This window comes from Ictalurus furcatus, chromosome 18 (genome assembly GCF_023375685.1).
Source record: "Ictalurus furcatus strain D&B chromosome 18, Billie_1.0, whole genome shotgun sequence".
NCBI lineage: Eukaryota > Metazoa > Chordata > Actinopteri > Siluriformes > Ictaluridae > Ictalurus > Ictalurus furcatus.
Genome location: NC_071272.1, coordinates 18,661,097 through 18,675,432, shown reverse-complemented (window position 1 = coordinate 18,675,432; position 14,336 = coordinate 18,661,097). Strand labels below are relative to the sequence as shown.

Below are 14,336 nucleotides of genomic sequence, written 5' to 3'. Positions count from 1 at the left end.
TGCAAAAGAAATTATTACATTTAATTTAATAATGTTGCTCTAAGTCTAGACACTGTTGTGATTTTGATCAGAAATCATCAACCTTATTTAGTCTAAGAAGTTTTATGAACTGTTGCCGTATTTCTTTATTCCTGATACCATAGATCATTGGGTTGCAGATACCAGGGACAAGTAAATATCCAAGACTAATAAGGATACGTTGGTCAGATGTAAGGCCTGACTGGATTCTGTAAGCCAGGAAGGCCACCATGGAGGTGAAGTAGGTAATACAGATAACTATCAAGTGGGTGGTACAAGTGGAGATGGCTTTGCTATGTGACTCTCCTGAGGCTGATTGGAAAATCACAAAAAATATAGTAATGTAGGAAAATGCAATGCCAACGCAGTCAATAGTCGGCACACAGAAACTGATCAGACCAGCTAAATAGTTCTTTGTGGTGTCTTCACAGGGGCTTGCCAAGGTGACTACCAGCTGATGTTCACAATGAACATGATAAAGAACATTAGACGAACAGAATCTAAGTGTTCCAACCAAAGCAACCATGGCTGTTATAATTAACATATTACGAATTACAATTATACCTGTAGCAATCATACAATTAGTAAAACTCATAAAATTGTTGTACCGTAATGGCATGCATATAGCAAAGTAGCGATCTACAGCCATCCCAAACAAGATTGTGGACTGAAAACTGCAGGCATAGTGAACAAAAAACATCTGGATCAGACATAATTCTCGAGGCCAAACATTGATCCCTGATGCTAAACTAAATAACAATCGTGGGAGAACACAGCATGACACACATATATCCACGCATGCTATGAAACATATCAGCACATACATTGGAGAATGAAGTGTCCTCTGCCGTGTAATGACAAACACAAGGGCGAAATTAGTGCTGACTGCAAAGATGAACATTATGCTAAATGGGATGAAAAGAAGTCTTCGGTATTCTTTTAGAGAGGTAAATCCAATTAGATAGAATTCAGTGTGGGTAAAATTTTTTGATGGTCCAAATTCCATCGTGATCCAGGTATGTTATCCAGAAATGCAGGCAAAACATCAAAATTCCTGAAATACATAAAGAATACAACAAAATGAATTGTACACAGCTGCTTCATACTGTGTTGGTATATTGGGTCAGTTTATGTACTTTCAATCCAATTTCAATCCAATCCAACAAGTCAGAACAAACTTTCTGATACCTAAGGAAATATCTTCAGCTATGCAATTATCCATGCTGGGAAAGGCAGCTAATCTACTAAGAATTAACTAATAATCTACTAAGTATAAGTGGATGAAAAACTACATCCTCACTTCAGTACAAATAGGACAGAATCTAAAAATACAATGAAGACAAAACTCCTGTTATAGAGGACGTAGTGTGATAGGTACAGCTGCAAAAAGTCAAAGAAGAAAAGCGAGTGTGCATAATCAGATGCTGTGATAGTTCTTTAGAGACATGGCCAGATGTACAGCAGCTCAGTCTGTGGAAAGGAGAGAATGAGATGTTATGCAATGGTATGAACAATAATGTTAGGACATAACCTCACATAAAGAGCAGGTCTAGACGAAAAACATTAGCTTGCAGAGAGCAGGGGAAGGGTTGTGGAGTTTGAAAGAAAATTATACGATGTTACATAGAATTTTACAATGATGATATTGATGTCTAGAGCCGAGAAAGATTGGCTGAAGTCCGAGTGGAGAACAGTTTCACCTGTGTGTCAGAGGGAAGTGGTTAAAGATCAGGTGAAAAGAGTACAAGAAAGCAAGAATGCAGGAGGACTAGACCTGTCTGAAGGGAGGTTTAAGGGTTGAGATTAAGAAAAATGTCCAGTGCTTCTATGCTGTTTCCTTAGTAAGATGAGAAGATTAATAGAGGCAACAATAACATCATGGAATTTAAATGACAAGAGGTGTGGAAAGCCATTTATGGGAATAAAGTCTGTACCATTGCCCCTGTCAGTTTCTTGAGTGTAAGGTAGCGGTAAATCAGTAATATTTTGACAAGAGAATGTTAGTGAAGGTGATACCTAGCCAGGAAGGAGAAGGTCAGTCTTGAGCAGTGTTAGGACGGAGAGGCCAGCGCCCTACTCTAAAGATACTGGCTTACTCTATCAGTTTATCTTTTCCCACCTTGACCTGGAGCAGAATCTTTTTAAACAAGCTTTCCAACTCCCAAAACACAGCCAGCCCTGGATAATGGCATTGCCTTGTAGTCTTTTAATTGGAGTAAAAAGTAATGACCTTTGCTCCTGTGTGTATTAGTTGGGTTTTCAAGAGTCGGTGTTCTCATGCACACATGAACTATAGGGGATTTATTTTCATAAACATTGCTTCAAGGTTAAATATATCAGCTGAATTGTAAGCTTCTGTTGTTGACATTCATGCAATAAATAAATAAAAAACATTTGCTAAAAGATCTGTATGTTGTGGATAAATTATATATATATATATATATATATATATATATATATATATATATATATATATATATATATATATATATATATGACAAACATTAAATTAACAAGGTTTAAGTAAATTGAACTATACTTTCTATTCATTAAAGTTATAAACTCTTAATCATCCAAGTGGTATGCTATACAGCCATGTACATAAATATTTGGACACTGACACAATTATTTAAGCTGTCTACCACTGCATATTAGAGTTGAAATTAAATAAGGAATATGAGTTCACAGTGCAGACCTTCAGCATGTCACGTAACGTAGTTGGAGACGGATGCAAATGCAGTTAATGCTTTTATTAGAAGAAACAGGCAGACAATTCCAAATTGAACATGGAACGTGAGCAAAAAACGTGGTCAAAAACAATATAAACTAGACAGACAAGTATCAAGAAATGCGAGGATATAACCAGGATCAAAACCAGGAAACACAAAACAGATCATAGGCTTGGTATAGGTCTGATGGAAAACACGGAAACCCACAATACTTGACCCTGAACAAAGTCACACAAGGAGTTTAAATGCAAAAGGTAATCAAGGGTAAAACATAAACAGCTGAGACACATTAGGAGACAACCATTAACATCACAGGGATGGAGATGGGACAGAAACCAAAACAAAACACACATGTAACAGTAAACAAAGTCAATGCCAAAAACCCAGAAGTGCATGCTTTCACACTTCGGGCTGCTGAGTGCGCTGCTCCCTCTGGAGCTTGGCGCAAGGGGAAATCTCTGACAGATCCACCCACCAAGAGTGCTTCTCCCGAAGAGCCTAAAAACAATCCCCCCCTCCTGGTGGTCCAGGCCCTCTGGGCAAAGTGTCAAAACTAAGTTCAAGGTTCTGAGGCTGGCACTGACTATGTGGTCTTCTTCCAGAGGATCCAGGGAGCAGACTTGGGGCATACAGACAGGAAGCAGGTGGTGGGTCAGCGACAGGCTCGCTGGGGTCAGATGGCTGAGACTAGGCTTGGGAGGTTTTGCGCTCTGCCTCTGGTGTGAGCAGAGCTTAGTAGACCGCCTTGTCAGCCTCCAGCATGAGCAGAGCTTGGTAGGCTGCCTCATCAGCCTCTGCCTGGAACATGATTTGGTGGGCCATCTCGTCAGTCTCCGAATGGAACACGGCTTGGTGGGCTGTCTCATTGGCCTCTGCCTGGACCATGGCTTTGGGCCATCTCGTTGGCCTCTGACTGGAACATGGCTTGGTGGGCCATCTTGTCAGCCTCTGAATGGAACACGCTTGGTGGGCCGTCTCATTGGCCTCTGACTGGAACATGGCTTGGTGGGCCATCTCGTCAGCCTCTGAATGGAACATGGCTTGGTGGGCCGTCTCATTGGCTTCTGCCTGGAACATGGCTTGGTGGGCCGTCTCATTGGCCTCTGACTGGAACATGGCTTGGTGAGCCGTCTCGTCGGCCTCTGACTGGAACATGGCTGGAGAGACCATCTCGTGAGTCGCACACTGGGGCTCAGGAGATGAGGTCGCCACTTTGACCTCCAGCTGGAGCTCTGCAGGCGAGACCACCTCAAGCTGGAGGTCTGGAAATGAGGTTGTCACATTAATCTCTGGAGGGTGCTCTGCAGGTGAGGCCGCCACGTCAGCCTTTGACTGGAGTGTGGCTGTGGAGGCCGCCCTATGGCTCCATCTCGTAGTACATGATGAATGGCCGTCAGGCTGGCCCTCCCCAAAAATTTCTCCCAAAAATCACCCTCATGAGGCACACGAACTTAGCCACGCTTCCCAGGCCGAAGTTGCCTGTGGTGATTATTGGGTCTGTCTGCCAATGGAAACAACTACACAACTGAACTCAATACAAATGACAGAGCATTCATCTCGTGAACAGCTTCTACGTCTGGCTCCACCATAAAATGAATTGCGTCCTGTGAGACACCTCACGTTCTTAAGAAGGCCATCTGACAGTTTCTCTGCCATCATGGAACTGCACAATAAAACAACAATAACTTTTAGGTGAAGAGTTTTCACTGTTATGTATCCCTAAGAACAGGGTTGGAAGGGTTACTATAAAAATGTATTCCATTACAGTTACAAATTACTTCATAAAAAATGTCATCAGTAAGATAATCCAAGTATCACAATATGACAGTAATGTAATCTGATTATTTTTGGATTACTTCAAGGTCACATATGTAAACAAAGTCAAGAGAAAAACAATAAGATCTAAAATGCATTTATTTACAGCTTATTTTAGAACTTAAAATCATGTTCAATGTTTTAATAAAATACAATTTTTTGCACATGTGAGTCACAGCTGGCAATTTAAATTTTTTTTAAAAACACTTAGCTACTTTCCGTCATCCTGTCATGTGTGTACGTCTGGCCTCCTTTTACAGCATCAGCATTTTCATCCAAGTTCACTTAAAGTGGGAACTGAACATCTTCCAATTCACAAAGAATTGTTCTTTACACAGAATCTGAGCCAGTGTCACACATCTAGTCAATTTTTCTTCATTAGTAATATCTGAGAGGTAAATTTGGTGAAAGGCAGCGCTCCACATGCGATCATATAGGCGGTGTTGAATATTATTTTTAGTTCCTTCCATTCAGTCTCGTCATTTAGTTTACACTCACGAGACACTGCTTGTGCTAATGGTGTTTTTGTGGAGCACTCTGCGATTACAAAGCCACAAGCTTTTTTCAGGGTTCATACAGGTTCTTCATAATGAAATTCCAGGACTTTCAAGGACTTTTCATGCCCTTTTTTTTGTTGGTTTTTTTTTTTGTTTGTTTTTGTTTCAAGGACTATACAAGAGCTGTCCATCCATCCATCCATCCATTTTCTGTACCATTTATCCAGGGTTGTGGAGAGCCTGGAACCTATCGCTGATTAGGTTACCTATGATCAGGTAACAAAATCAGTGTTACCTGATTAAAAATAGAAAAAAAACCCTGAAATAACTTACTTATTAACAATAATATTAATATAATAATTATTATTATTGTTATTAACAACAACAACAACAACAACAACAACAACAATAATAATAATAATAATAATAATAATAATAATGTACTCTCTTTCTCGTGGGTGAGTCGGGCGGGGGCGTTGGGGCCCTCACTGGCGCCCCCAAGCTGGTTGCGCCCTAGGTGACCGCCTAGTTCGCCTACGCTAGAAACGGTCCTGGATTGATATACACAGATTATGTACGTATGTATTTAATATATTTTTGGAAATACTTTGAGAAACCAGCAGAGGGGGCTATAGGAACAGTTAAATAGTACTTAAATACCAAATAACAACATCCCCGACATCTAGACCTGCTGCGACACTGGCCCTTTATTGAATAAACTCTAAATGGAGGTTATTTGTTGTAAAGACTAGGTTAACTCTATCACAATAGCAATTATATTAAAATTGTTTTTCTCAAGTGGGCTCAGGAACCCCAGAGTTTGAGACATACAGCCATGTCTGAAAAATGCTTTGATTCAAACTCCCTTTGAATCAAATCCTGGTACATTTGCCTCCTAGCTGATGGTTGTATGTATAGTTGGAAAAACAGCAAACATATTGAGGTGTAATCCAAACCAACCATTCCGAATTCATCAGAACTTTTCCAAGCGAAAACCACCGCAGCTCCATTGTAGCAGGGAAGCAGTTTGACACTGAATTCACCCAATTGCAGTGAAGCAAATATGCTGTGTATTTTGAATTGCAGCCACCTTACTTCCAAGTTGAGCCAAAGGTCAGCTCTGAAGTGCTGGAAATAAAATATATAATAAAATCTAATTCCAGATATCTGGAATAAAAAAAAAACCATACACTGTACAACTACCACACACAAAGTGTTTTATACTAGTTATTTATAATATATTTTAATATTTATATATCCCTGGCAGTGTGTTCTCCATGCTCATTCTATGAACCCTGGATAATTGCTAGGGGCAGTCAGAATCACCGGGATACCTACTTGTGCATATACACACATGCTGAACAAAGTTAGCTAGTGATGCAGTATTTGCAGTAATTTCCACATCAGACAGCCGTTAACATCAAACATAAATTCTTCCCAGGATTCTTCTTAGCAAGTCAGGGCCTGTTCATAATGACAAGGAACCACAATTACATACAGTGTCCTCCACTAATATTGACACCCCTTGGTAAATAAGTGCTAAGAAGGCTGTTAAAAATTGTCTTTATTGTTGAACCTTTTGATATTTTGTTTTTTGAAAAAATTCACAGAAATACTCAGTTCTCATGGATATCAAAGAATTGCAAACACAACACAGGTTTATCCAAAAAATATCTTTGTTAAATATAGGTGTGCAACAATTATTGGCATCCATATGAATTCATAAATATATTTAAAATATATTCCCATTGATATTTAAATTTTTTTTTAGTTCATGTGGGTGACTAGGAACAGGAAATTGTTCAACCCTGACTTCCTTTTTCACAGGGGAATAGATATGAGGTAACACATAGGCCAAATTCCCTTAGTCATTCATAACAATGGGTAAGACCAAGGAATATAGTTGTGATGTGCAGCAAAAGGTTGTTGAGCTTCACAAAATGGGAAAATGCCCTTTTCTACCATCAGGGCAATAATTAAGAAGTTTCTGTCAACTGGAAATGTTATGATCAAAAGGTTAAACAATAAAGCCAGTTTTTCACAGTTTTCTTTGCTCATATTTACCATGGATGCCAATATTAGTGGAAGGCACTGTATGTAACTAGTGAGCATCTGTATAATGTATGCCAATTATATAAATAGAAACAGGACTCATTTTTGGACCAAACAGAATGATATAAACAGGTGACCACCACACTAACACTGCTGGATGTGGTGAAGTTAACCTTGTTGAACCTAGAGGAAGTGCATGGTGATGTCCCGGTAGCAGCAGCACAGAGAGACAGCACACCATTCACAAGATAACTTCTAACTGAGTGCAAACAATCCTATCCACTAGGTGCTCTTGGGTCCAGAGTGTTTCCTGGACTGCTAATTTGCAGTCCTCAGTTCGTTCTGAGAAGCCAACCCTGTAGGAGAGCGGACAAGATGGCACCAGTGAGGTCAGCTGCCATCATGACTACTCAGACCACATGTTTGTTTTTGTTTATTCTTGCAATTCCTGAGGAGGAAACAAGCTGGTGTCAGGAACAGGCTGAGGGCTTGCGCACACTGAGCTCCTCTGCCTAGAATCCTGCTAGCCAGCATCCAGACTCTGGAGAACAACCTCAATGACCTCAGCGCCAGAGTTAAGTTCTAGAGGGACATTCGGGACTACAAAATCCTCTGTTTCACTGAGACATGGCTGAGTTGTTCTCAGTTTACCGCATGGACAGAACAGAGCTAGGAAAGTCAAGTGGAGTTGGTGTGTGTCTGATGGTAAACAGCAGCTGGTGTGACATTGTTCCTCTCACACACTCCTGCACACCAAACCTGGAGGTCCTGGCCATTATATGTCACTCTTTCTACCTTCCTTGGGAATTTACCTCAGTCATAGTCATTGCAGTTTATATTCCACCTCAGGTGGACACGGACAGTGCCTTATGTGAACTACATGAGGGTCTCACTCAACACCAGACTAATCACCATTGTGGCAGGGGACTTTAACAGTGCCAACCTCAAATGTGCACCAACACATCACCTGCCCCACCAGGGGTGAACGAATACTGGATCATTGCTACACTCCATTCCAAGACAGCTACAAGGCACAGTCTCAACCAAGAATAATAGTATATAAAACAGCATCCTCCAGAACAGTGAATGTGGTCGATTCGCAATAGACAAGCTGAACACTTTTTACTTATGCCTCCAAGCTGCAGCTAAAAGTGCTAATGGCACTAACGGTACTAACAGGACCATCAGCGCTAGCAATCCTCATAGCACTAACAGTGCTAGTGGCAGTATGCATGAGGAGAATGTCAAAGTGGGAAGTACTTTCATCATTGCTGAGCACGATGTGAGGAAGGCTTTCAGGAGAGTGAACACGAGGAAGGCAGCAGGACCAGATGGCATCTCAGGTTGGGTCCTTAGAGCCTGCACTGACCAGCTAGCACCAGTGTTCACAGAGATATCCAACCTCTCTGTGGCACAGTTAGTAATCCCCACATGCTGATAACGACAAGAAGGCCTACCTAGAGGAGATTAAAAGAGAAGAGAACTAGTGCCAGGAAAACAACCTCCTCTTGAATGCCATCAAGACAAATGAGATGATAGTGAACTTCAGTAGGAGGAGAGAAGCTACCACCCTCTTAAGATCAACAGGGCCCCAGTGGAGAGAGTGGACAGTTTCCAATACCTTGGTGTTCACATCATGCAGGACCTGTCAGGGTCCTGTCACATTAACACCCTGGTGAAGAAAGCCTGTCAGTATCTTTACCACCTTAGACACTTAAGGGACTTTAAACTGCCCCCTTAAGTGCTAAGGAACTTTTAAACCTGCATCATGGAGTGCATTCTTACAGGAAGCATCACAGCCTGGTTTGGGAACAGCACCAAGCAGGATAGGCGGGGTCTCCAGAGGGTGGTGCAATCAGGTGTTTTCTGGGGTACTCTGTTCTGCATATATATATATATATATATATATATATATATATATATATATATATATATATATATATATATATTACATATTTATAAGTACAAAGTCAAAAATGTACAAGAATAAAAGTTAATTATTTTTTAACTCTGTATGATCTTTATGATTTCACATATTTTTCTTATTAAATTGAGGGTTTGTAATGGTTATACTGTAAATGCTCAAATTCTAAGTGTGTTACATTAGTAAAAGGACTACAATCAAACATTAATGTCAGTTATATACAGGGCCTGGTGGACATGGTGGACAGAAATTTTCAGGTCATACCACAGATTACCAATTGGATTTAAGTCTGGGATTTGATTCGGCCATTCCATAACACAATCCTTCTGTTTTAGATGGGGAATGTTGGTGGACAGCAATTGTATGAAATCCTATTACAAGTGGTCACTGGAGATGCATTCAAAATGCCAGGTGTAATTGCCAAAGTGTTTTGCTTGTCCCCTTGTGAATGGATCACTTACGACGGACGTTAATACTAGGTGTGAACAGGGCCATTGTTCACAACAGATGACGTGACATATGCTATGTGCAATCCCTCCCCAAAACTTTACTACTTGTTGTAGATCCTATTATGCAATTCTATTTTCCTAAGATGGCAAACTGTATTTACTGGCAATGTAAAGAACCACAATAAGGTTTAAATAGTAAACTCCAGTCCCATCCTTCCACAGCATCAACATCACTGAGTCTGAGTGCAGGGTGCTCAGCTCCATGGATCAACTGAACAATGTAAACACACCACTGTGCATGCCTGTCTGTCAAGCACTGAATACCAAGAATCACCCAGTCATTTTCTGTGGCTGAATCTCAAATGCCATATTATTTGGGGACAAGTGGACTACTTGTGGTTCACAACAGCTCTCTAACTTTATAATTATTTCTGCATAAAGACAGGTTAAAGACTGGCAAATGATTGCATCCATCCTAGTTCAGCAAAGACATGATTTGCTGATAAAATTGATGTTATTGATATGCTGTGTCTGTGGGCATTAATATTTACATGCATTTGAATGATAAATCATTCAATGCAATTAAAAGATTTAATTTAAATGCAATTTAACTGAAATTAAATGGATTTCCACAGTACCATTCTATGGTGCTTTATATCACAGTTTCATATCACAAAAAGTTGGTAGTGTTGACATTCTTGTGCTGACAGGTCTGATAATCGTTTATTGGGCATTGATATAGAATCATTCAAGAGGGACTTGCAATGTATGCAAAAACGGATTGTTTTTCCTATTGTCAGTTGATAATAAGAGTACTGCAAATATCAATATATCTGGCACAGTTGGAAATATTTTGTCTGAACCCAAAAATAAACCAACTTAACCATTAATTACTTTGTTAGTAGGTTTAATACAACAACAATGTTATTGCTTATCAATTGGATTGACTGCTTTTCTTGATATGTTATATGACCAACAGTATGTGGTCACCTGATTATCATACCCATATGTGGGCCTTCTCTGTTGCCACAAAGATGGAAACAAACAATTGTCTAGAATGTCTTTGTATGCTGTAGCATTAAGATTTCTCTTCAATGGAACTAAAGGTCCTAGCTCAAACTTATTCCAGAATGACAATGCCCCTATGCACAATGCAAGCTCCATAAAGTCATAGTTTGCTAAGGTTGGTATGGTAGCCTATAACCCCACTGAACACTTTTGGGATGAACTAGAACTCCAATTACGTACCATGCCTTCTTGCCCAAAATCAGAACCTCCCCTCAGTAATGCTTTTGTGGCCCCATAGCTTCTTCCCAAAAGGAAGGTGTTGGGGGTTGGGTGGGGGGAGGGACCAAGTCCATATTAATACCAGTGGTTTTGGAACAGGATGTTCAAGGATAGATAAGGGTGTGATGGTCAGGTGTCTACCAACCTTTGGCCATATAGTGTATACTACTCACACTCTGCTCTTTGTTAGTGAAATGTTGACACTAAACACCACTCCCTGCATGCACACATAGTTATAGACACATGATGGATGACAAATTGAGAGAGAAGACACCCTATTGTCTTAAGAAGGTGTTGGGCCACTAAAAGTCACCAGAAAATCTTCAGTACATATTGTCAAGGCCATAAAATATGACGTACATTATTTTCATCCTCATCAACCCACTCAATGAGCCCTCATGCCCTGTGGATTAGGGCATTGTCAAAAAGATATCCTATATATGTAGTTATTCATTTGAGTAGGTCTTGATGTTATAACATATTCAAACTGCTATTTATTATTATTATTATTATTATTATTATTATTATTATTATTATATTTTTAAATAATTTTAATATAACTGGAAAAAATATGTATGTTTGATGATCCTGAAATTACAGCAATGAAAAGCTTTTTTGAAGCAACAGGTTAACATTTTCAATGGCAAGCTGTTTTTCTTTTCTTTCCTTTTTTTTTTTTGCTATATAGATCACAAGATTGTAGCACAGTTAATAGTTACTCAGTGCTATACGTAAACACATACAGTGAAAAGTGGTACATGTTGACAAAATGAACAGTCTTTTTATTACACATATCAAGAAACACATAGAAAAGTAAAATCTATAAAAAGAAAAAAAAACAGTTAATTTTGCAGAAATTTGTATGATTGCAAAACAGACAAATCTGATCAGGATTACTGTCTATAACAACATTTAGATACATTTAAATCTGCAAGATCTCCATTAAACCAACAGCTTTAACAGATGATCTAGTGCATTTGAAGCATTTCACAGATCAATAACAGCATGTTAAAAAGGACTGAAAGATTAAGATTTAGTTGGATTCCTATTTATAAACAGGGGGAGAAACAAAAATTTGGCCACACTGAAAAATAGAAGACAAAACAGAGGCCAATGACAGTGTGTGGGAATGTTTTCACTCTGTCTTAATTTCTTAAAGCCATGTTTTTAACACAGAACAATTTCTTAATATGTTTCTTTATTACCTGGCCACTTATCCCGTAGATAATTGGATTGAGCAGAGGAGGAAATATCATAAAATATAAAGACATGAAAGTCCGGAAATCATATGGCAAATAACGTGGATTTAGCCGACTTTGTATTATTTCAAAAAAGATTCCAACAAAATAATTCAAAATAGCAAGAAGGTGAGGGGTACATGTTTGGATGGCTTTGGTTTGAGATTCTTTAGAAGAATATATGCAAACACGTAAAATCTGTACATAAGAAAATAAAATCATTAAAACCTGTGGAATCATGAAAATAGCCATGGTAACAAGTCCAATTATGCTGTGTATAGTGATGTCTGTGCAAGATTGCCTTATGAGTTCAAAATTTACACAGTGAGTCTTATCTATAATTTCTCTGCAAAAGGTTAAGCGTATTGTAAGTGACTCATATGCCAGAAAAGTAGCAAATGGATAAGCCCATGCAAAAAATATAAATATCTGAAGCTTTTTTGTTGACATCATAACATGATAGTGAAGTGGGTAACAAATTGCAACATAACGGTCATAGCTCATAAAGGCCAATATAAATAACTCGATAATATTATAAGTGTGTAAACAGAAGATTTGTATGAGACAACATGTTAAAGATATCTGATGCCCGTCAGTAGTAAGATTAAATAACAGATGAGGAATCAAACTTGTGCTGCCAAAGATGCCATTACATGACAGATTGCAAATAAAGATATACATTGGATTATGCAATGTTCTTTCAAAATAGATAATGGCAATCAGAAGTGAGTTCAGTATAAAAATTGCAGCATAGAGTAGGAGAAAAATAATAAAGAACAAATGCTTCTGCTTGTCCATTACAAGGAAGCCATCCAAAATGAATGTGGTAACACTCAATGTTTCATTTTGCATTGTGTTTTCCAGCCCTGTTATAAAAGGAAGAGAAATAAATAATAATTATAAAGATGACATTCACAGATTAATATAATTAAATCACATCATCTTTCCACATACAATTTAATACTTTAATACTATCTGTTTCTATACTTTTGTTAACCTAAACATTCAGTGGCCTGCCCCCAAAGGTGCCATGTTCTAAATTGTTGAACACATTTACATGTAAAAAAAAATATTAAATAAAAGCCAAAAAAAAAACAGAATTGGTGACACTAAGTGATGATTAATTAATGATACTAATTAATGTTTGATTAAGAAATTTGTAACAAAGTTTTCCACAAGAAATGTTAATCTCATTATTGTATTCTGTATCTATTAAAATAAAAAACTATATTATTTCTCTGTTTATATTGCATATCTTTAATATATCTCTTTTTAATTAAAAAATTCTAATGGAAAATATTGCAGGCTTTACCGCAAGCAGCAGCTGCCTGATCCTTTTGGTTGATTCTTAAATCCTTTGCTTAGCTGTCAAGCTGACTTTTATGCCTCTCAAAAGTGGGAAGGTCAATATTAACTTTTCTTGTAGCCTATTAGAAGTCTCTTGTCATATTACTACTGTGTAAAGATTTAAATTGATAGATTATGTGCATTGTGTGTTGCACATAATGCTGAAATATTTATTGAGTCACTACAGAGCTGTTAAATCCTTTATCACAGAAGAAAACATTTCATCTTAAATATATAAAATATTTTTGGTTGGCGTGACAAAGACTACTTTCACCACTACTTTATTCACTACTTTATTGTTATTCAATAAAGATTTTCAATTAAAGATAATGCTATGACTACATACTAATCTTAATCTTAGGGCAGCTGTGGCTCAGGTGGTAGATCGTAGGGTTGGTGGTTCGATTCCCGGCCCACATGACTCCACATGCCCAAGTGTCCTTATAATGAGTCTTTATTTTTTATCACATATACATATGCACAGTGAAATTCTTTTCTTCGCATATCAGGAAGCTGGGGTCACAATGCAGGGTCAGCCATGATACAGCGCCCCTGGAGCAGAGAGGGCCTTGCTCAAGGGCCCAACAGTGGAAGCTTGATAATGCTGGGGCTTGAACCCCCGACCTTCCGATCAGTACCCCAAAGCCTTAACCGCCAAGCCACCACTGCCCCGCAGTGTTGCCCCCAGGGCAAGGCACTGAACCCCAAGTTGCTCCCAATGGCAAGTTAGTGCCTTGCATGGCAGCTCTGCTACCACTGGTGTGTCAGTGTGTGTGTGAATGGGTGAATGAGAACCAGTGTAAAACACTTTGGATAAAAGCGCTATATAATGCACCATTTACCATTTACCATTACTAAAAAACCTAGTGTTAGCACACATACAGCACTTGCTACCATCCTCCTAGAAAAAACAGGAATCAGAAGAAAAACTATATACCAGAGCACAGGCGCTCAAAATAATGAAAGGAAGGCCACAAGTA

At 38.7% G+C, this 14,336-nt stretch overlaps 1 protein-coding gene across 1 annotated transcript; it reads right to left on the bottom strand.

Annotated features, from left to right (window-relative positions):
* Window positions 1-67: 67 nt before the first annotated feature.
* LOC128622722 (olfactory receptor 51E2-like) lies at window positions 68-1,436 on the bottom strand. Its single transcript, XM_053649426.1, has one exon. The coding sequence runs from the start codon at window positions 1,022-1,024 to the stop codon at window positions 68-70; it is 957 nt and encodes a 318-aa protein (XP_053505401.1). The 5' UTR covers window positions 1,025-1,436.
* Window positions 1,437-14,336: the final 12,900 nt, after the last annotated feature.